Consider the following 23,364-nt stretch of genomic DNA (forward strand, 5'->3'; position numbering starts at 1 on the left):
AAGACTTCCGGTCAGCTATGTGTGCACGGCAGGGCAAGTAGGAGAAGACGAGCCTCGCGGCTCGAGTTATATTTAACCCCGCGGGTCCCACGTCGTCCCCGTTCAGCTCTCTCCTGTGCACCCCCTTGGAGCGTGCACCCAGGGCGGACCTCCCCCCCTCTAGGTACACCACTGCCCTACACTGGTGAAGATTTAAAGGGGTACGGGGAGGGAAGGAAGGTAAAATTATGGTCTTACCTGTTAATTTTCTTTCCTTTAGAAGCAGCAGATGAATCCAGATAGTGGGTATAGCTCACATCGACCAGCAGGTGGAGATAGAGAACTGATTAACAGTTGGCCTTAAAGCCTGGTGTTCCTCCTGTTGATCCAGTTATGCATTTTGCCCAAGCAGCCCGAAAGGAGCATGAGCATCCATAAAACTTCATTCCAGTAGAAAATGTGCCACTAAATAATACAATTACCAACCATATCCCAACTGAAACCATAAACAAACTCCCTACAAACATACAGTGCACTTGGGGAGGGGCTCTGGATTCATCTGCTGCTTCTAAAGGAAAGAAAATTAACAGGTAAGACCATAATTTTACCTTCCATAGCAAAGCAGCAGATGAATCCAGACTAGTGGGATGTAGCAAAGCAAACTCAAACCGGGTGGGACGCCAATGCCGCCTCTGCCAGCACTGCAGCGCCAAAACTTGCCTCCGCACTGGCCGCTACGTCTAAACGGTAATGCTTCGAAAAGGTATTACCCGATGACCAAGTGGCCGCCCGGCAAATTTCCTCCAAAGGCATCCCCCCGGACTCCACCCAAGACGTAGCCAACGCCCGAGTGGAATGAGCATGAAGGTGCTCCGGTACTTTCTTTCCTGTCAACACATAAGCCGAAGCAATGGTCTCTTTGACCCAACGCGCAATGGACGCTTTAGACGCCGCCATCCCCTTGTTTTTACCCGCGAACAATACAAAGAGATGGTCCGACCTACGAAAATCATTCGTCACCCCCAAATAATGGAGAAGCATACGCCGTACATCCAGTAGACGCAAAGACAAAAATCGCTTACCCCAATCCTCCTTCCGGAAGGACGGGAGGAATACACTCTGGTTCACATGAAATGAAGAAATCACCTTAGGCAGGAAGGACGGCACCGGCCGCACCGATACCCCCGACTCAGAAAAACGTAAAAAGGGTTCTCTGCAAGAAAGCGCCTGGAGTTCCGATACTCGCCTCGCCGAAGCCATCGCCACCAAGAACACTGTTTTCAGCGTGACATCCTTCAAAGTGGCCGCTGACAGGGGCTCAAAAGGTGCCCCCTGCAACCTCCCAAGGACGAGCTTAAGATTCCAGGACGGACAAATTCGCCTTACCGGCGGGCGGATATGGTGAACCCCTTTGAGGAAACGGACCACGTCCGGCTGCGAAGCTAGCGACGCGCCAGCCACCCGGCCCCTGTAACAGGCAATGGCCGCCACCTGAACCTTTAAAGAGTTATAGGCTAATCCTTTCTCTACGCCTTCCTGCAGAAAAGCAAGAATAGCCGGCAGAGATGCATGGAAGGGCGCGATTCCCTGTCGTCTGCACCAAGCATCAAAAATCTTCCAGACTCTCGCATAGGAGGTCGAAGTCGAAATCTTCTTAGCTTTAAGAAGCGTGGCAATCACCTGTTCCGAATAGCCCTTCTTCTTTAGCCTTGACCGCTCAAGAGCCAGGCCGTAAGACCAAAGCGGGCCGTATCTTCCATCCAAATTGGGCCCTGAGTTAGTAAGTCCGGAGTTACCTGGAACGTCACCCGATCACCTACTGAAATCTGAATTAGATCTGCGTACCACGGCCGACGCGGCCAATCCAGGGCCACCAGGATCACCCTGCCTTGAAAGAGAGAGATGCGTTGTAACACCCGACCTATCATGGGCCAAGGCGGGAACACATACAGAAGGGAATTCGGAGGCCATGGGAGAGCCAACGCGTCCACCCCCTCCGAACCCTTCTCCTTGCGTCTGCTGAAGAAGCGAGGCAACTTCGCATTGCGGGACGAAGCCATGAGATCCAACTCTGGCAACCCCCACCGACGGACTAGCAGGCCGAACGCTCGAGCCGACAACTCCCACTCGCCCGGATCTAGAAGATTTCTGCTGAGGAAGTCCGCTTGCACGTTTTCGTGACCTGCAATGTATGCCGCCGACAGAAGCGGAACATGCCCTTCTGCCCACCGAAACAATCTCCTTGCCTCTTCGGCCAACTGCGGACTCCGAGTGCCCCCCTGACGATTGACATATGCGACCGCCGTGACACTGTCCGAAAAGATTCTGGTCGGCCTGTCCTGAATCAGGGACTGAAAAGCCCTCAGCGCCAACCTGATCGCTTTTAATTCCAACAAATTGATTGGCCACTGCGCTTCCTCTAAGGACCACACTCCCTGCACCGACGCTTGCAGGCACTGGGCCCCCCAGCCCCGCAGACTGGCATCCGTTGTCACCACCACCCAATCCGGCGTGGCTAACGGCATGCCCCGCCACAGGTGCAACTCGTGTAGCCACCACTGCATGCTGCGAGCCGCCCGAGGACTCCATTGGAGACGCACATTGTAGTCCAGAGAAGCTGGGGACCAGCGAGAGAGAAGCGACTGTTGTAAGGGCCTCATGTGGCCCCGAGCCCAGGGGACCACCTCCAGAGTCGCTACCATGGAGCCCAGAACCTGCACATAATCCCAAACCCGAGGTCTGGCCGACCCGAGAAGTAGGCGAATCTGAGCCTGCAATTTCTCTCCCCAGTCCCGGGGTAGAAATACCCTTCCCAGAGCAGTGTCGAATCTGACCCCCAGATGCACCAAAGACTGCGACGGGGACAGACAACTCTTGGGAAAGTTGACGATCCACCCCAACGACTGAAGGAGAGAGATTACCCTCTGAGTGACCGACAAACTCTCCTGTCTGGACGAGGCGCGAATCAACCAGTCGTCTAAGTAAGGGTGTACCCGAATCCCTTCCTTGCGAAGAAAGGCTGCCACCACCACCATAACTTTGGAAAAGGTGCGGGGAGCCGTCGCCAGGCCAAAGGGCATTGCCCGAAACTGATAATGCTGGCCAAGAATCGCAAACCTCAGATACCGCTGATGCGGAGGCCAGATCGGGATATGTAGGTACGCCTCCTTGAGATCTAGGGACGTGAGGAACTCTCCCGGTCGTACAGCCGCAATGACCGAGCGTACCGTCTCCATCCGGAAATGGCGAACACTGAGAAATCTGTTGACCCCCCCTTCTTTGGTACAATGAAGTAAAGGGAATATATCCCGCGGCCTACCTCTTCCGGGGGCACCGGTACCACCGCCCCCAGATCGAGCAGCCCCTGAAGAGTCATGCGGACCGCCTCTCCCTTGGCCGCCCCATGGCACGGGGACACCAAGAAAGAATCTACGACGGGAGAGGCGAACTCCAACTTGTACCCTTCTTGAACAATGTCCAACACCCACTGATCTGACGTGATTGTGGCCCACTCCGCCCGGAACGCCGAAAGCCGGCCCCCTAAGGGAAAGGCGGAGGGAGCCAAGCCCCCGTCATTGCGGAGTGCGACTTGTTGGGGTACGTGTTGGCTGACCTGAAGAGGGTTTCGTCGTACGAAAGGAACTCCTCTGCTGAAACCTAGGTCTCGACGCAGAGAAAGAACCACCTGCAGATCTGAAGAATGGTTTACCAGACCTGGAACGCCTAACATCTCTGAAGTGCGGTCTAGACGAGGAGGACCTCACCGGGGGCCTAGCCCTAACCTCCGGTAGACGCTGTGTTTTGGTATCCCCAAAATCCTTCACCAATTTATCTAAGTCCTCTCCAAACAATAAACCTCCTTTAAAAGGAAGTCTCACCAGCCTAAGCTTGGATGCAGCATCCGCCGCCCAATGTCGGAGCCATAAGGATCTACGCGATACCACTGAAAGAGACATCTGTTTCGCAGATGCTCGAATAATGTCATATAAGGAGTCTGCTAAATAAGCCAAGCCCGACTCCAAATCAGCCAGTTCCGAAGGGACAGAACCCCCAGACTCCATTAAATTATCGGTCATCCCTTGCGACCACTGCAAACATGCCCGCGCCGCATACGAGCTGCAAATTGCGGCCTGTAAGGTAACCGCAGCTACTTCAAAGGACATTTTTAGTGAAGATTCAATCTTCCTATCCTGCGCATCCTTTAGCGTCACCCCCCCTTCCACCGGCAAGGTAGTCTTTTTCGTTACCGCTGCCACCAAAGCGTCCACCCTAGGCAACCTAAACTTATCAAGTTTGGTCGGGTCAACCGGATACAGGAGCCACATGGCCTTCGCCACTCGTAAACTGGCCTCCGGCGTATCCCATTGCGCCGCGATCAGCTCCTGCATGGCTTCATGCACCGGAAAGGACTTAGGTGGCTTGCGTGTACCTGCCATCAGGGGGTTACCCGACACCTTAGCATCTTCCTGAGAAATATTCAAACCCTGCAAAGCCTTAGAAATCAAGGACGCCAGCTCCTCTCTATGAAACAACCGGAGAGCGGAAGGATCATCAACTTCCCTGCCCGGGGGATCCTCCGCCTCCCAATCTAAGACCTCCCCTTCCTCTAATGATTCAGGAAGAGAGAAAGGGGATAAGGGAAGATTACCTTCTGCGTCCACGGTCGCGAGTCTGCGTTTCTTCGCCCCCTGCGACCGCCCAGGCGACAACACCGGACCCGAAGTCGGGCCGGCAATAGCACCGGTAAAACCCGTAGAGGTAGAAGGCCCAGGGAGGGACGGACAGGTCGCCAGCACCGACTGGGCCGGCTGCGAGCCCTGTAGCAGAAATGCTTGGTGCAACAACATAACAAACTCCGGTGAGAAGGAGCTCACCCCCAGTAAAGTTGAACCGGCCTGATCAATGCCAGGGCGCGCAGCCGCGCCGTCCCCTAGCGACCCCGGCTCCCCGACCGCCGCTGACCTCCCCTCAGCCGCGGAAGAGCCTTGCAGTCCCTCCGAGTCGCCCTCGAGACCCGGGGACGTAGACCGTGCCTCGCTGACACGGGAGATGGCTAACTCACAAGCTTGCAGGAACGCATCTTCTGCCGGTGTATCCACACACCCGGCAGAACAGAAGCCCGACAGTGCTCTACGCTTCCCACAGCGCGAACACCACTGAGAAGCCTCTGCTGCCATCTCTGTAAACGGCGATTCAAAAAACTTTTTTTTTTTTTTTTTTCCACCAACGCGGCGACACGCCGCCGACCGCCGACTCCGCCCCCCCCCCCGCTACCGCCGGAACGAACACGAACGACCGACTAACGAAAGAGGAGGCAGACAGCAAACCAAGTTACTCACCAACCGGTCCCCCGCTCTCACTGCAGCCGGGTTACAGCTGGTAATTGCCTGAAAGCCACACGAACACAGCACGGCTCAGCACAAGCAGGAAGTCGTTGGTTTTTTTTTTGGTTTTTTTTTTACTGGAATGAAGAAACCTAAGCACAAACCTCCTGCAGTGGCCCAAGAACCCGCTCAAACAAACGGAGGGGAGGGTGGAGAAGGGACCTGGGAGGGCCCAGGTGTAGCTCCCAAAGCCGGCACCGATCAGCCAGGCACCCCTGTCCTGCTGAAGAGACTGAGTCTCAACAGAGGAAGCCACAGGAACACCACCTAACCCGGCCCCAGCCAGAATCCAGGAGCTAGTAGAGTAAGCTCCATTCCTGCTGGGAGATAGAGCAAAACTGGATCAACAGGAGGAACACCAGGCTTTAAGGCCAACTGTTAATCAGTTCTCTATCTCCACCTGCTGGTCGATGTGAGCTATACCCACTAGTCTGGATTCATCTGCTGCTTTGCTATGGAAGGGCATGAGTGTGGCATGGGGGCATGCAAGGAACGGAGGGTTGGCATGTAAGGAGGAGGGAGCAGAGAGGAGGGCACAGGGGGTGCCACTGCCCACAGGGAGTGCCACTGCCCACAGGTGGTGTCTTCTACTCTCACTATGCCACTGCCCATACCCTTGCATCTTAAATTTCAAATCAGTTCTGTTAATGTAGAGACCTCATACAGAGCAACATTATCTCCCACGTTACGACAGTGTTACCTGGGCCATATAAGGAAGTCTAGTATATGAAAGTAAATCGATTAAGATGTAAGTACCTCAGAGTGGGCCTTTTCTTCAGCCTGCAAAAAAAGAGGGAAAAAAATTATAGTGAAATTTCATACAACAGAATCGGCGCTCAGTAGAACTAATTCTTTGGGGATAAACTTACAGACTTCAGAGTGGAATTAATATATTAAGAAAAGGAAAAAAGAATAAGAATAGGTTAGACCAATGGTCCACTTAGCCCAGTACCCTTTTTTCAACAGCGGCCAATCCAGGTCCCAAGAACCTGGCAGAAACCCAAAGAGTAGCAATATTCCAGAGTTGACATTGTGATGTCATAATGCATCATTCCACCAATGCCTAAGAGCCAACCTCATCAGTGTGGTCACAATGGCTTGACTGTCCTGTACTTGGCTCACATAAGAATAGCCTTACTGGGTCAGACCAATGGTCCATCTAGCCCAGAATCCCGTATTCACGGTGGCCAATCCAGGTCACTAGTACCTGGCCAAAACCCAAGGAGTAATAACATTCCATGCTACTGATTCAGGGCAAGCAGTGGCTTCCCCCAAGTCTGTCTCAATAACAGACTATTATGGTAAGGTTAAAAGGTTATGTGAAATTATTGTTCCATCCCTTCTATCTTGCTGTACCATATGCCTGGAACAGACTGCCTGAGTCGGTACGTCAAGCTCCATCTCTGGCAGTATTCAAATCTAGGCTAAAAAACAATTTTGAGGCTGCTTTTAACCCCTAACTCCCTACTAACTTGTAAAGTGTCCATCTATTTTTTATCATTCCCTCTGGAAGAAATTCCCTAACCCCTATTTTTCCTGTTTGTCTGTTTTGATTAGATTGTAAGCTTTATTAAGCAGGGGTTGTCTCTTACATGTTTAATGTACAGCGTTGCATACGTCTGGCAGCGCTATAGAAATTACAGTAGTAGTAGAATTTAAGCCATGCTATGTACTAAGGTTAAAGGTAAATACCAGAGCAGTCAAAAAGTAGAAGCACCCTGAAAAAAATGAAGAACCAGAATGGCGAAATAGTTTTTAGGGGTAGAGCAGTGTATCGCAAACTGTGTTGCCACAGCAAATTTAGGTGTGCCCCGACGAGCTGCCAGTAAGTAGGAGAGGCGCTGATGTGGGCTGACTTCTTATAGGACGTCTCTCTCGTGGCAAGAGACACATCCTGCAGGCAGTCAGCTGGTGATGACGACTCTCCTCCTCGCTGGCATCTCTCCTTCTCTCCCTGCACCTCCCCTCCTCTAGGATCCTTCTCCCAAAGTGACAGGTTCAGGGTTGCGGCCAGATGGGCCTCTGGGCGTATAAGGACAGCGATGTGATGATGTCACTCATGCACATTATGTCATCGTGTCAACATACGTGCACTTCCACTTTTGGTCAGGGCACTGGGTTTAGTGTGCTGACAGCTGAAAAGTTTGCGGGACACTGGGTTAAGGGTTTGGAAAGGAGGAGTGGTCTAATGGTTACTGCAGCGGACTGAGATCCTGGGGAACTGGGTTCAATTCCCAGTGTAGCTCCTTGTGACCTTGGGCAAGTCACAAAACCCTCCATTGCCCCAGGTACAAACTTAGATTGTGAGACCACTAGGATCAGAAAGTACCTGTATATAATGTGTACAGTGCTGCGTACATCTGGTAGCGCTATAGAGATGTTGAGTAGTAGTGGTGGTTTTACTGTAGGGTTTAGGTTTACACTCTGTCAGGTTACTGATTAGTTAATGCTTGTATTTTATTTTCTTGGAGTTTGAAGGGCTGGGTGATGGTGTGAAAGTGTGCTGTGTTTCTTGATTTTACAGTTTTAAACTGTTCTGTGTCTTTCAGATACTAGATGGTATATCAAATAAATAAATGATATCAAATTTGACAAATTATGTTTATAAGGACCTTCTGTCATCACAAAACACTTACTGTAGAATAAAGCGAAGATGTGCTGGAGACCAGCGATAACGAGGAACCATGTACTAAAAAAAAAAAAAAGAAAGAAAGAAAAATAAATACTCACGAGCTTGCAAAATAGTTTATAGTTTATTTCATTTATATCCCACTTTATACAAAGCGGGGCACAGCATATACATACATAATAATATAAGTTTAATTTATTTAATATACCGCAAATATAAAACCAGGGTTAAAATCTAAGTGGTTTACAATGAATATAAAATGGGGAGGATAAAACAATACATAAAAACAAACTTCATAATACTTAAGGAAAAAAAAAAGTTAGATTACAATAAAATTTGTATAGGGAAATTAGGGAAAGAGAAAAAAAAGAAAAAACCATAACACATTTATCCTATTAAAAAAAAACCCATCACACACACAGACAATAAAAACATTAATTAGCATCCAGCACTCAATCCTAAAACAAAATACTCAATCCCCATACTTCAGTTTATTGAATCTTTTCAATAATCATTTAAAATTTTGTAAATTTCCCTGCTGACTTATATATAAAGGAATCGTATTCCACACACAAGGACCTATACATGAAAACATACTTGCTCTGGTGACTTACAGTCTTAACTGCTTCAACGTTGGAATACATGGAGCAGCACGATCAACAGAGCGCAGCTTGGGACGTGGCACATACAGTAGAATATTATCCATCAAATACTTTGGCGCCATCTGATTTACAGGTTGCAGTGTGTATTTTGTTGCAAATTTTAATAAAGTATTGTACATTTTTATCTCCTGACACCAAGCTTTGGTTCCATTTTGTGTGACTTTGGATACCGCTGTTTTGTTATGGAACCCTGGTCCTTTGCCTCTGAGTTTGGGCTCACTACTGATACTTTAAATACTCTAATTCATTCACTTGTTATTTTGAGGATAGATTACTGTAATTCACTATATAAAGGTATTTAAGAACAGCCTTACTGGGTCAGACCAATGGTCCATCAAGCCCAGTAGCCCGTTTTCACAGTGGCCAATCCAGGTTATTAGTACCTGGCCAAAATACAAGGAGTAGCAAAATTCCATGCTACCAATCCAGGGTAAGCAGAGGCTTCCCCCATGTTTTAATAACAGATTATGGACTTTTCCTCCAGGAACTTGTCCAAACCTTTCTTAAAACCAGCTACACTATACGCTCTTACCACATCCTCTGGCAACGCGTTCCAGAGCTTAACTATTCTGAGTGAAAAAAATTTCCTCTTATTGGTTTTAAAAGTATTTCCCTATAACTTCATTGAGTGTCCCCTAGTCTTTGGCATTTTTTTTAGGGCATCATAGACCTGTTATTGCTCGATCTCGTGTGGCTGAACCCCATTTGTCCCTCTAAAAAGTTGGACGCCGACCACCGGGGGTCACGTAACTAGTTAGCATGGAAGATTGAGAAGGCTACAGATAATCCAAAATACGGCAATAAAAGTTATTACAAACTCAAAAAAGTTTGACCATGGGACACCTCTTTTGAAAAATGCACACTGGCTTCCAGTTTCTTACAGAATCACTTATAAAACAGCTCTTATAACCTTCAAAGTCCGATTATCAAAATCACCTGTATTTCTCGATCGTCTCTTCATACCCTACACTCCATCCAAGACATTAAGATCAACAGAACACCATCTCCTTTCCATTCCTTCCTTAAAAATGATAAGCACAAGGCACGCTGCTATTTTTTCGGTTTCAGCCCTTTCGCTCTGGAACACCTTACCTGGCTACTTGCAAAATGAAACTGTATTGGACAGATTTAAAGGATCCCTCAAAAGTTTCCTGTATAAAGATGCTTTTGAAACTTAGAATCAAGGTTTAAGACCTTCTTATTTTTTAAAATTTTCATTTATCGTGCATATTCTCTATCTTTCTATGCATTTCTATTTTAACCTTTTCTCATCCTGGTTGTACTAACCCTACTTATTCTTTCTGTGCTATAACTTTTTGTAGTTCTCCTGTTTCAGTCCGTTTTTGTATGTCCGTCTGAAATTTGTCCATGTATATTATTGTCCCCCCATTTTTAGAATTGTAATTGCTTTGAAAAATTTGGCAATGCGTGTAAATCAAATTTTAAATAAATCTTGAAACTCTCGGCAGCATTTGTGGCTTGTGCTTATAACTTATCTTATATTCCACCTTCAATCAAGCCAATTTCACATATTCTGTCACAGGTTCACATCTCCCCACTCTAAAGAGTATTCTGATTATTACATTTTGCGCTACCCGCTGTGTAACCAAAATCTAATAAATACAGAATTTTAAATATCAAAGATGCTACTTAAATAAACACTTTCAGGATAGGAAAAAACCTCATAACTCAAACTACTTTTCTTTCTCTCCTACATGTCATTCATGGTTCAATACTCATTTGAATGACTATTGTTTGTTGGTTTCTTTGGATTTGTTTTATAGATGTCTAGCTGATCACCTGGCGTTGCCCGGATTTTTATTTATCCCAATCATCTTTCATTTTCGATAATTTTTACATGTCACCCCCCTTCCCACCCCCACAGTATTTTTTCCCAGATAGTAAGTCATATGTATACCAAGTTTGGTTGAAATCTCTGCATACGTTCCAGAATTATGCTGGAACATCATCTCAGCGAGGCCGAAAATTATGGGGTAGACACTAATATCTGTCATTTTTTAGAATTTTTACATGTCACCCCCTTCTCACACCCCACAGTATTTTTTCTCAGATAGTAAGTGATATGTATACCAAATTTTGTTTAAATCTGTCCATGCGTCCATACATACACAGATACATCTGATTTTATATATATAGATAGATCCCATTTACCTTCTTCCAAGCTGTCTCTGAAAGAGCCGGAATGACTGATTGCCCGGGGCCTCTCCTCTAGGGATGTTGCACTACCACACAACTGGGAGTCATCATATAGATCGAATGAAGAATCTTGAGCAGGAATGCTATTTGAACGCATCATGTTGGGTCCAGGAAGATTAAACTGGGACAAATTGGTTGGACTCACTGCAATGGGAAAAATTAAGAATTCATCCACAAATGACATTTCATTACCTAGCATTTAGGCCCTGATTCTAAGCATTCTTAGGTACCGGTAGGCGTTAAAACCTTAGGCGCACTGCCATTTAGGCCTAAGTGAATCTTATGTGAAAGGAACTATAAGTCTTACCCAAGTTGGAAAAGTGATACTTTCCATTGGCAGAAGATGACATGCCTGAAGGAGACACAAGGGGAGACTGGCTGCCGGTGTCCTGTAAGCCTCCGGTTGAATGGGAGCGCAGCCATTCCTTACCCTCATCCTGGCTCGACTGCCGAGACGATGGAGTATATCTGTATGAGAATACAGTTGACACATTTAGCATACACAAGAAAGAGAATTTCAAATTGAAAAACCAAAAAAGAAAGCAGTTTTGGCTTGCTTACTGTATGTTTGCTGGTAGAAATTAATAGACTGTAGTAAAAAACAAAAAAACAATACTAGAATAAACCTTTATTAAAGTCTTTCTCTGTCCTTGGGACTTTTACAAACACTGTTCCCTCTAAGTCAGTGTATCGCAAACTGTGTGGAGCGGCACACTAGTGTGCTGCCTGAGATTTCAAGTGTGCCACGAGATGCCGGGGAGGAGAGGGGCCAGCAGCGGCTGACTGCCTACAGGAAATGCCTCTCGCAGCAAGAGGCACATCCTGTAGGCAGTCAGTTGAAGCCAGCGCATTTCCTCCTCTCCATGCATCTCCTTTTGCAGCACCCCCCACTGATGACTCAGGGGTCCTAGAGGGCCTCCGCGCATGCGCGTGACATAATCGCATCAACATCCATGCACTTCCGGGTGCCCTCAAGCCGCAGACGCTGGTTTAGTGTTCCGCAGCTCACAAAGTTTGCAAGACACTGCTCTAAGTAGAGCAGGAGTCATCCTTCTCCTATAGTCTGCCAGTGGGGGGTGCTGTTTCACTTTCACTCTTTCAACTGTAAAGGGCAGGCAAGCGCTGCAGGACTCCAAGGAACCTGCCTGACATTGCACATAAGAAAACGGCCATTTAACCCTAACCTCTGTTTTCTTTACATGCAAAATATTTTCCGAACCAAAACCATAAATTGAATGCATATCCTTAGGCTATTACCCACATCCCTGCTAAAACATAAACATTATATGACCATATCTTATTTAGATTTTAGCACTACTTTTAATGCAAATTCAGTAATATGAGCTATGTCATTTCTGCAAAATGTGCTATGTGTCAGGCATGCTAAATGCAACACCATTCAGGGACCTACTTTCCGTAGTCGGTGAACCTAATCTATAAGAACACTTACAGGCGTAATTGTCATTATAGAATACTAGTGTTAAGTCAGCATTGATGTGTTTAAATGTAGGTCCATATGTTTATAACAGGTCTATGGCCTATGTAAATGCAAGCACCTAAATATGATAGTTACACATGTAGATTACAGTCTTCTGTAAACCAGTGTTTCCCCAAGTCGGTCCTGGAGTACCCCCTTTCCAGTCAGGTTTTCAGGATGTCCATAATGAATATTCATGAAAGCGATTTGCATACTAAAGGAGGCAGTGTATGCCAATCAATCTCATGCATGTTCATTGTGGATAGCCTGAAAACCTGACTGGAAAGGGAGTACTTCAGGACTGGTTTTGAAAACGCTGCTATATACTAAGGGCTGGATTCTGTAACTAGTGCTCGAAATTTGGCTCTGAAAACAATCGGCACTGTAATAGGCATTCTGGGATTGGCACCTTTTTTAGAGTAGCAGGTAGCTCCAGGATTCATGCCCAACTTTGGGCATGAGGATTTATACCAACTGAAACCTGGTGTAAATCCTGCAATGTAAATTAGGTGTGGATCCCCACCGTAATACTATGTGCATCTTTAGTGAACACCCCTAACTTGCCCATGCAGTGGCGTAGTGAGGGAGCTTTGTGCCCAGGGCAGTGGCACCCAGTATCGCCACACCATGTGCATCCCCCACTCTTCCCCGCCGCTTGATTGCCTCTGCCCTCCCTGCATACCTCTTGAAATGTTTACTGGTGCGAGCAGCATCTCCCACCTACTGCTCACGCAGACCTCGGCTCCCTTCTGATGTCAGGTCCCGGTCCCGCGACCAGGAAGTGGCATCAGAAGGGAGCCAAGGTTGGCGCGAGAAGCAAGTGGAAGATGCTGCTCATGCAGGTGAACATTTCAAGAAGTAGGTGAGGGGTGGAGAGGAGGAGAGTTGCCGGTGCACCCCACAAAGAAAGCGTCCATGTTGTTCTGCCTCCTCTCTTGCCCCCCTTACTACGCCACCAAAGTGCCAGGTTTTGAAAAGCTGTCCGGATCCCTGGACATGTCCTCAAAACAAGGACATGCCTGGGGAAATCCAGATGTCTGGTAACCCTAACTAACACCAATAATTGTCAGCACTCAATTATTAGTACTAATTGGTTTGATAGCCAATTTATTTGCATGTGCATCTCAAGATAATGCACAATTTTTGTGGATGGAAATGTGTGCAACATTTATAGACTCTGGGAATAAGTGTGTAAATGTTAGCCCCTCCCATGTGCCTCCACTGTGAACAGCCTCTTGCATTTACACACTAAGCCACATGTACATCCCTAAGTGCACTGCACACTCATGTACATGGATGGTATCATTTTATAAATTTAAGCATGCAAATAGTGCTTTTATTTAACCAGCCTGTTATAGAATCAGATAGAATGTGCGCTTCCTACCTTCAGCACGCAGGTCCCCATGTGGCTCTGTAGGTATCAGCTGCCAAACTATCACATATTTAAGAACATAAAAATTGCCACTGCTGGGTCAGACCAGTGGTCCATCATGCTTCTGCGGTGGCCCGTAAGTCAAAGACCAGTGCCCTAACTGAGACTAGCCTTACCTGCGTACTTTCTGGTTCAGCAGAACTTTGTCTTGAATCCCTGGAGGGTGTTTGCCCCTATAACAGACTCCGGAAGAGAGTTCCAGTTTTTTATCACTCTCTGGGTGAAGAAGAACTTCCTTACATTTGTACAGAATCGATCCCCTTTTAACTTTAGAGAGTGCCTTCTCGTTCTCTCTACCTTGGAGAGGGTGAACAACCTGTCTTTATCTACTAAGTCTATTCCCTTTATTATCTTTAATGTTTCGATCATGTCCCCTCTCAGCCTCCTCTTTTCAAGAGAGAAGAGGCCCAGTTTCTCTAATCTCTCACTGTACGGCAACTCCTACAGCCCCTTAACCATTTTAGTCGCTCTTCTCTGGACCCTTTCGAGTAGTACCGTGTCCTTCTTCAGGTACGGCGACCAGTGCTGGATGCAGTACTCCAGGTGAGGGCATACCATGGCCCGGTACAGCGGCATGATAAGCTTCTCTGATCTGTTCGTGATCCCCTTCTTAATCATTCCTAGCATTCTGTTCGCCCTTTTTGCCACCGCCGCACATTGCGCGGATGGCTTCATCGACTTGTCGACCAGTAAGTACTCCCAGTACTCAAGAAAACTAAGAAACCCATAGCTAAACATTACAAACAAGTGTACCGGTCATCCAGCCCTTCAGATTTGCACATTAAACTAGAGTATGTGTGCGAATGAAACAGAGAAAATAAATGGAGCTGACGATATCCACTGCTATTCTGTAATTATGGGCGACTTCCACCCCTACATTCTCATCTGTTGGATGAAAGTCAAAATTCCTTAACAATATCTGATTATTCCATAAAATGCATAGTAAACTATCAATCCATACAGAATAGCAGAGCAAAAGAAAAAGGCTGGCCAGTGACAGAGGTAAGAAGTGCAAGTGGAAACATATAAGTGTAGACAACTGACCTAGAGAAATCCCAAGAAACCAAGCGACTATTTCAGAGCGACATTTGAAGCAGAAGTACCGGCAAGGGGCTGAAGTCCCGCAAAGCTTAGGAAACTTGAGGGGAGAGAGGCATAGACAATAACTGGGAACAGTTGTCAATTAGCAATTATTAAAAAGTGGTTTAAAATTTTTGTTTAATTAAAATGAATATGTGCAACAAACTGGAAAAAAAAAACTTCACAAATTGGGAAGAAGGCCAAAATGAAATAAAATATTTTGCCCTGTTTACATCCCTATCGAACGCTGTGCTTGGACTTTTTGAAGGTACAGTAGAAAGATCAGAAAGTTCTATTCAGATTTCAGGACCATCCTGTGGCATCCTTCAATTTGTCATTCTTTTTCTGGTTCCTAATCGTAAGATGCTATATACTGCTTTGCATTAAATATTAACTCCGTATTATTATCATCATCATCTCCAGTTCTGAATTGCCCATGAGGTACAGCAAGAAACAGTCTATAAAGAAACATTGGCTCTTTTTTTTTTTTCACATCCAACAGAAATCTGATGTTTCATTTTATTTCTTTCCCAGCTCAGATATGTTTGAGAGAGATGCAGTGGCATAGTAAGATGGGCCGCACTGCCCAGGACGCCATCTTGCACTCTCCCTTCCACCGTATCTCTTTAAATCTTCACCAGCATGGGCAACTTCTCCAGCTTGGCTCCCCTTTGAAATCACTTCCTTGACATGGGGCCAGGAAATGCTGTTGGATTTAAAGAGGTATGGTGAGAAGGGAGGGCAAGTGTGGTGTAGGGGCGGGGAAGGAGCAGGGGGTGGAGATGAGAGCAAGGGGTGGCCCTACTCTCTCTATGCCACTGAAGAGATGCTTGAATTTTTGATGCTGTTTGCTCAGTGTCAGCCTCGCTCGTAGAAGTTTGTGCTTTAAAGCCACATACAGCAGAGGAGAAAAAGCAGAAAAGCAAAATGAGCGAAGAAGAATGAAATCACATTCCAAGCAGATACAGCATATGTGAGCAATGCTGAAAAAAAAACCAAACGTATACCTCAGTCCCTTTTTGGGTAGAGTATTTCTGTCAAGTTGCATGCTGTTAAAACAAAGAAATCCCCTGAAAATATACAAAAAAACCAGAAACTATTCAGGATCACAAAATTGCAGGAATCTACAATACTTAGAAGCAAAGACTGGACCAATAGTCTGAAAGATGAAAAGTCAAAGTAATGTTTGATGGTACAAAGTTTCCACAAAGTGAAAAAGCATTTTTTAACCTGACCATTAATATAGTCTTCAAAAGAAAGATAGCGATCCAAATAATACTGAGAATTTTAATAGTGGAGTAATGCTGCCATTTTAAATTGGGAATTAAAGAACTACTTGATTAGCCCTCACTTATTGCACTCTTTTCTTTTTTGGAAACTATTAGCCTATTTGAATCAGTTATTACTGAAATGTGACGATTACAGAAAATTTCTTCTGTATTTTAATGCAACAAGCTAATCAAGATTAAACATCAATATAGCTGCCTGTCTGCAAGTCATACTTATTTTGGAATAAGAAATAAATGGCTCCTTAAAGTAGAAGAAACTGCTACTTCTAGACTAACTATGAAATATGTCTTCAAACTGGAACAAGTAATTGACCACACCATAGAAAAATGATTTAAATTGTTCATTAGAGTAATATGCAGATAACCGCGTGGCACCCTCCGATGCCTAACGACACCTACCTGAAAAGTAGGCATGGGCCAGAGAACAGGCACAGTTAACTTAGGCATATGAGATAGGTGCAGGAAATTAGGCCAAGTGAAACTTGGCCTAGAATACCGGTGTCTACCGATGCCTAAAGGATGTTTAGGTTTGATTCTATAAATGACATCTAGCGGTTGATTGACAACTACATGGACTGGCACCTAAAAGTAAGAACGTAGTTAGGCGCCATTTATAGAATCAGGCTCTTAGTGCTGATACTGAATAACAACAGATAGCCGCCACCGCCCCACCCACCCCCAAGTGAGATACCTGGGAAAGAGCCTCTCCTGCCTAGTTAAATTGCTTTGAATATTGACCCCATAAAATATTAACATATCTACTTGCAAGCAATTGTGTCTGTTAAAACGTCAGCATCGTAGTTAGAACAGGTACAAGATCCTTTATCCGAAATCTTTGGGATCAGGCATATTCCGTTTTTTGGAATTTTTTTGGGTTTTTGGAATGATAATGCCCTCTGACCTTTTCTATTCTTCACTTCCACCCTGAATGGGATATGCAGCTCTCTGTGCCATTTTCCAGTTTCTGCTCCTCGCTGTCACCCTGAGTGGAATTATCTGCAGCACTTCTTTGCCACTTTCTAGCCCTCTGACCTGAATTGCACAGAGATCAGGAGAAAAGCATGCACCTGCATTGGTTTCAGCATGTGTCACATTGGGGAAATTGACGACTTACGGTTCTCAAGTGTTTTGGGGCTTTCAGAATTTCGGATAAAGGATCTTGTACCTGTACAGAATCTCTACATCAATAGGTCCTCAACCCAGGCTTCAAGATATACCCAGTCAGTCTAAGTTTCGGGATAACCACAATGAATATACATGAGAGAAATTGACATGTGATAGGGATAGTGTAATTCAATTTATTACAGATTAACAGAAAAACAACTTAGAAGATTCCAACTTCTGCAAAACACTGCAGCCAGGCTTATTTTTCGAGTTGGTAAATTTGTTGTTGAAATTACACTGGCTGCCAGTTAGAGCAATAATAAGGTTTAAGAGGGCATCCCTAAATCATTCATTATTTCTCAAAGTATTAATCGTTTTAAACTTAACTTAGATCAATCTACCTTTCCAAACTAGACAAATTAACTCTTACACTCAGTTCAGAAAGAAATTCTGAGAGATTCCATTCTATTCAATAGTACTTCTATTTTGGAGTTTTCTCTTAGTTCAACACAGATTCCAAATTTAGAGAACCTCTATCCGAGTTACAAAAAACCCAAAAAGATTAATAAGACAAGAAAGCTTTTGAGCTGAGCTATATCTTAACTTTCATTCAATATAAACAGATAAGTTTTCAGATAAAATATAATCCAGTTCTAAGTCTTTCCTGTCTTATTACTCAAGTCTTTTTGAACCTTCAACTTAGACAGAGGTTCTTTTAATTTTGTAATCTGCGTTGAACCGAGAGAAAACTTTGGAATAGAGGTACATAGAATATAACACAATCTCTTTCATGCATATGTATCATTGATATCCTGAAAAGAAGACCTTGAACCACAGCTCTAGGTATCTACCTAGACTCGTTTCTAAGGCTTGCCTTAAGGAAAAGTCTCACCTTTCTGAAAGAGTAGATCTTACACTCCCGGTCCTCATGAGCAGACTCTGAACTTCTTGAGTACTTGTAGTCAACCCAGATAGAGAGCTATGATGGCTAAGAGGGAGGTCAATAGATTCAGAACTGGTGTGAAGGCTGGTCATTGACTGGTAGCTTGGAGTATCTTTACTGCCAGCAGAGGAACTGCTCAGGTTGGCAGCCCACACAAGGCCCCCTGAGGTGAAGGAGTGAACTGATGCCGGGCTGGAAGCCAGAGAATAGCTCAGGTTGATCACATCTGTTGTGAGGTCTGAGGGTTTGCTGAAGAGGGGGCTACTGCACCCACTTTGTCCACCAGTGCTTCCCATGCTGCCGGTGCCAGAGGAGGGAGACTCTAGACTGCCTTGTCGAGCTAATGTAGTATTCGAACTAGGCATTGCTGATGTGGCTTTCACAACCTCAGATGAAGTGGCAGAGGAAGGTTTGCCACCTGCCTTAGCACCAAACAACCTAGAGCAAAATCAAATACATATTCTGAGTATAAACAGCTCAGTATTGGTGTATAATACAATGGTACTCTCTACACTATACATTTAGGCCCTGATTTTATACAAGTTGCCTATAAAATCAGCACCGAGTAGTGTGGCGCTAAGTGTGATTCTATAAAAGTTAGGCGTACTGTATAGAATCACACTTAGCATCGCCTAAGAAGTATTAGGTGTCGCTAGGCATCCCAACTTCTAGGTGCCAGGGTTTTCTTGGACTAAATGCATGCACCTAAGTCAAAAACAGATGCCTAACTTGAACACACGACCATGATCTGCCCCTAAGCATACCCACTTTTAGATAGGCTAAACTGGACTAGGCGCCTACTTATTATTGAATCACATTTTTCAAGTCAGGCACCTAACTTCCAATTATTTCCAATTAATAGCAATTATGAGGTGTTAAGTAACAAATATCGGAATTGATTAAGCCTATTATTCAATTAAGTTAGGGTCCCACATTGACTAGATGTGTTGATGTAGGTGTGTCTATCTTTAGGAAGACTTTGTAGAATCAGGGCCTTCGATCTAACATATTTCCTAATTTGCTTTCTTGATGGAATATCTTCTCTGTGGACCAAATTCTAAACATGGCACTGAAAGAATGGGTGCTAAGTACTGTAATGTAAGTGGTGCTCCAACTGGGGAGTCAATTATCAAATTGGTTATTAACACCCAATTATCAACACAAATTGGTTTGTTACTCAATTAAATTTTTTTGCACCATATTTAGAATCCAGGGGTATTTATTTAAGAGAGATCACATCGTTAGATAACTTCAAGCCTAGCCTGAAAACATTTCTTTTTAAAGATGCTTTTGAAGTATGACCGTCCTTTTAAGGATGTTTTTATCCAATGCCAGTCCAGCCTTTCTGGCTGAATTCTGTGTTTCCCCACTGTTTTGTTTTTTTCCTTTTTTGTTCTTTCCTATACAAACTTTTGTAGTTCTTCCCTTTCCTCCTGTGCCAGTTTATCTAGGTCAGTCTTATGAGTCTTGTTATTTCAATTTTGTTGTTTTCTCATATTATTTTAAAGTCTTTGGTTCTTCTCCTGTTTTACTTAAATTTTATGTAAAACCGCTTTGAATTCAGATAAGGCAGAATATCAAATTTTAATAAAGTTGGTATATGTGCCACTCTGTCACTCAGGTTTTCTTCAATTGCTTTCATAGTAGGTACATTTTCATTTCTCATGTGGAAGACATATTAGAAGACATCTTTGGTTTACACAGGCTGAAGGGACAGGTCACATTTCCGCACATCTAAGCTTTGATGGACCTGTTCCTTGATTGTTAAAATACTGAGCAAACCAGTTTCAACATCCAACTATAACTGTGCCCTGGAGCACTTGAAAATGTTTTCTTTCCCACATCTTCCACAATATTTAAACTTTTGTCTAGAATTTATTTTTAGTTATTCTTTGCAGTTGGCGGGAGGGCCATCTACCCAATAGCAACAGACGGCAACCCTCAGCCACAATGCTGGATATATTCAGGCAAAGTTAATCAAAGGTTTTTCTCTAATGCAAACACTGCTCCAGTGATTTTACCACTAGGAATCCCAGGATTTCCTGAAGCAATTCTTACAGTGGAGCCAAATCGTCCTAAATCCCACCTCTTTGCTCTATGGGATAGTTCATGTGTGGACTGAGCCCTCTCAAGTTTCCTCAAAGCTCAGACAGACATTTTCCATGCCTGCTCTCAATCTTCATTGCCTGAAATCTGCCAGGATGAGCAATATATCTTTGAAGAAAAGTTGTTTTTACTGAAATAGTCAGAATTTTAACAGCTCTGGTCTTATTGTATGCCACCAAGAGGGTACACTATCATTGTTCTAATGCCTAATAAACTTGGCACTCAAAACTACTGTACTATAAAGGGCCTTAAGATTATTAACATTTTATGATTTTCTCACTGAACTGAAAATAATGTATTGTTTATAGTGAATCACTTGCCTAGGAAAATACTCTGTGGTGACAATTTCTCTTTTGTTCCCTTAATTGGGATAATTCTAGACTATAGCCACGTCTATTAATAATTAAAATACTATATTGTCTGTGTCTCCTTTGCCACATTTGGTTTATTTATTCATTTCTTTTATCAGAAGATATTTTATTTCAGCTAGAAGGATTCATTAACTTGACAGAAGCCAGGTATATTAAGCACTTTTTCTATAAACAGAGAGGGCTGCAAACACTAAGGACCATATTCTATAAATGACAGTTATATTAGGTGTCATTAGGTGCCTTAATTGCAGCCACCTAAGTTCGGGATCTGCACCAAACTTAATTTTAAAAAAAATTGGCTTAATCAGCGTGGTAACTGATGCGCCGGTTATCATCCAATTTGATATGATTTAAGATTTTCAAGTGTTACATTGAAATTTAATGGATATATTATTGTACACTTGTTTATGATTTAAAATGAATAAAGAATTAAAAAAATAAAATAAAATAAAAAATTAATCAATTTAAGAGTTCAGCACCAAACTTTTAAGACGCCTAGTGACGCCTAAATGGAGGCGCCCTTCCATGCCCAATGCCGCTTAATTATGCTTGTGTTAAAAGTAGGCATGGTTATTGGCAGAGAATAGGCGTGATTGAGTTAGGCATTGTTAAGGCATCCGACATAGGCGCTGCCAAATTAGGCGAGTGAAAAGCTGACCTAATGGCGAGGCGTCTATGTCTAGGACACTTAGCAATGCCTAAATCCACTTAGATAAAACAAAGGAAAATCCAACGGGTCTGCAGTGAGAGTCAAACAGCAAAACCAAAAGAAGGACTGCAGAAATGATGAATGAGATCAAAGGAACTTTATTGAAGCTAATTAACCGTTGCTTTCCAAAAAATGGTTCAGGTAGGTTGGAAACCGGAATCTGACACAGTCCATGTTTCGAATAACACTTCTTTCTCAGGGGTCCAAGGTGTTGTTAATCCAGTCTACCAAGAACCATATGGATTTTATGTTCAACCATAGTGGTTGGACATAAAATTTGTTAAAATCAGGCAGCAGGAAGCTCGCTTAAAAACACTCACCAACTGGAAGCTTTTCAAAACCCAAAGTGGTGGGTTTGGAAAAGCTGTCCGGACCCCTGGACATGTCCTCAAAGAAGAGGACATGTCTGGGGAAATCCAGACATCCGGTAACCCTATGCAGGGGCACAGCCAGACATCCAATTTTGTGTGTTCCTGGATCCCAATTGAGTGATAGAAGATCCCATCTCTTCCTTTCCCACCCAGGTGATCTGGTCTCTCAGGTCCTCTGATCCAGTCCTCCTACCCCTGCTGCCCACCTTTTGAAGAACAGATTTTTGCCAGTAACAAGTAGCACGAGCTGGCCCCACAACCTTACTTCTTATGTTCTCTGCTTCTGCAGAAACAGGAAGTTGCATCAGAAGGAAAGCTGTGGGGCTGGTGTGATCAGTGTGTATCAACGCTACTCGCTGCTAGGGTGCCAGATTTTGTTCTAAAAAAAAAAAGACGTGTGGCCCCACCCCATTCCTGCCCTGTTCTGCCCCTCAACCCCCATTTCTTTGAGGCCGTGTCTGGAGGGCATCTGCACATGCTTGGATGTAGTGCGATGTCATGCACATGCACGCGATATTGCGTCACAACCGTGCATGCGCAGGTGCCCTCAAGACGCAGCCCCAAGCGCAATGGTTTACAAATCCCGGACAAATGCTGGGTTTTGAAAACCCACCCGGATGCCTGGACAGTCCTCTAAAAAGAAGGCATGGCCAGGTAAATCTGCCTACTCGATGCCAGCAAAGACTGGCCCTTTAAAGATACACAGGAGGAGAAGTTTGGGGAATTTTTAGCTGGTGGGGCTTGTGGATCCCCAATGAAGAAAGAACTAGTGGGGAGTGGGATAGAACACATCAACCTTGAGACAAACAGTCTTATTTCAATAAACTCAAAATAAATACAGAAACATGAAAAAAACCACAAGTCCTACAAACTTGGTCCTTATTTTGATGGCCATCAACTGGATCCTTTCAATATAAGGACCAAGTTTGTAGGACTTGTGGTTTTTTATGTTTCTGTATTTATTTTGAGTTTGTTGAAATAAGACTGTTTGTCTCAAGGTTGACATGTTCCTATTCATGTGTTTCTGTATTTATTTTGAATTTATAGAAATAAAATATTGTCTCAAGGTTGACGTGTTCTATCTCACTCCCCACTTGGTCTTTATTTGTTAGACTTTATGTGGGGTTCCTGTTCCCTTTACTTTGTTCTGTATTTGCTTGGGGATCTCCACCAGTTACAACACAGATGTGGTGCTACTGGGAGGGACTGAGCCCAAAGTGGTCGGGCCTTGCCCCACCCATGGCTACGCCACTGCCTGAATGTAACTTATCTTGAGCTACAACTAAAAAGGTGAGAGCTAAATCCAAAATCTCATATTAAATCATGGGTCCTAGAAGAGAAACTACTGCTTTTCATGATTCTGCACATGTGCATGGTGAGAGCTGCCTGCTATAAAAAGCAGAATCACTTTACAGCAATGTTACTTACCGTAACAGTTGTTATCCAGGGACAGCAGGCAGCTATTCTCACTAGTTTCAAGTTTCAAGTTTATTAGGATTTGATATACCACTTATCAAGGTTATCTAAGTGGTTTTTTACAATCAGGTATTCAAGCATTTTCCCTATCTGTCCCGGTGGGCTCACAATCTATCTAACATCATCCGACAGAGC

At 44.4% G+C, this 23,364-nt stretch overlaps 1 protein-coding gene across 7 annotated transcripts in view; it reads right to left on the bottom strand.

The window, feature by feature from the left end:
- Nucleotides 1-23,364, bottom strand: part of NAV3 (neuron navigator 3) — a 673,864-nt gene that overhangs the window by 77,372 nt on the left and 573,128 nt on the right. For all 7 annotated transcript variants that reach the window (XM_033951509.1, XM_033951507.1, XM_033951508.1 and 4 more), the window contains 6 exons: nt 18,146-18,634; nt 15,868-15,930; nt 11,179-11,339; nt 10,827-11,015; nt 8,000-8,052; nt 6,120-6,143 (listed from right to left, as the gene is read on the bottom strand). In XM_033951509.1, coding sequence (XP_033807400.1) covers nt 6,120-6,143; nt 8,000-8,052; nt 10,827-11,015; nt 11,179-11,339; nt 15,868-15,930; nt 18,146-18,634 — 979 coding nt within the window. The remainder of the gene's footprint in view (nt 1-6,119; nt 6,144-7,999; nt 8,053-10,826; nt 11,016-11,178; nt 11,340-15,867; nt 15,931-18,145; nt 18,635-23,364) is intronic.

This window comes from Geotrypetes seraphini, chromosome 7 (genome assembly GCF_902459505.1).
Source record: "Geotrypetes seraphini chromosome 7, aGeoSer1.1, whole genome shotgun sequence".
Classification (NCBI taxonomy): Eukaryota; Metazoa; Chordata; class Amphibia; order Gymnophiona; family Dermophiidae; genus Geotrypetes; species Geotrypetes seraphini.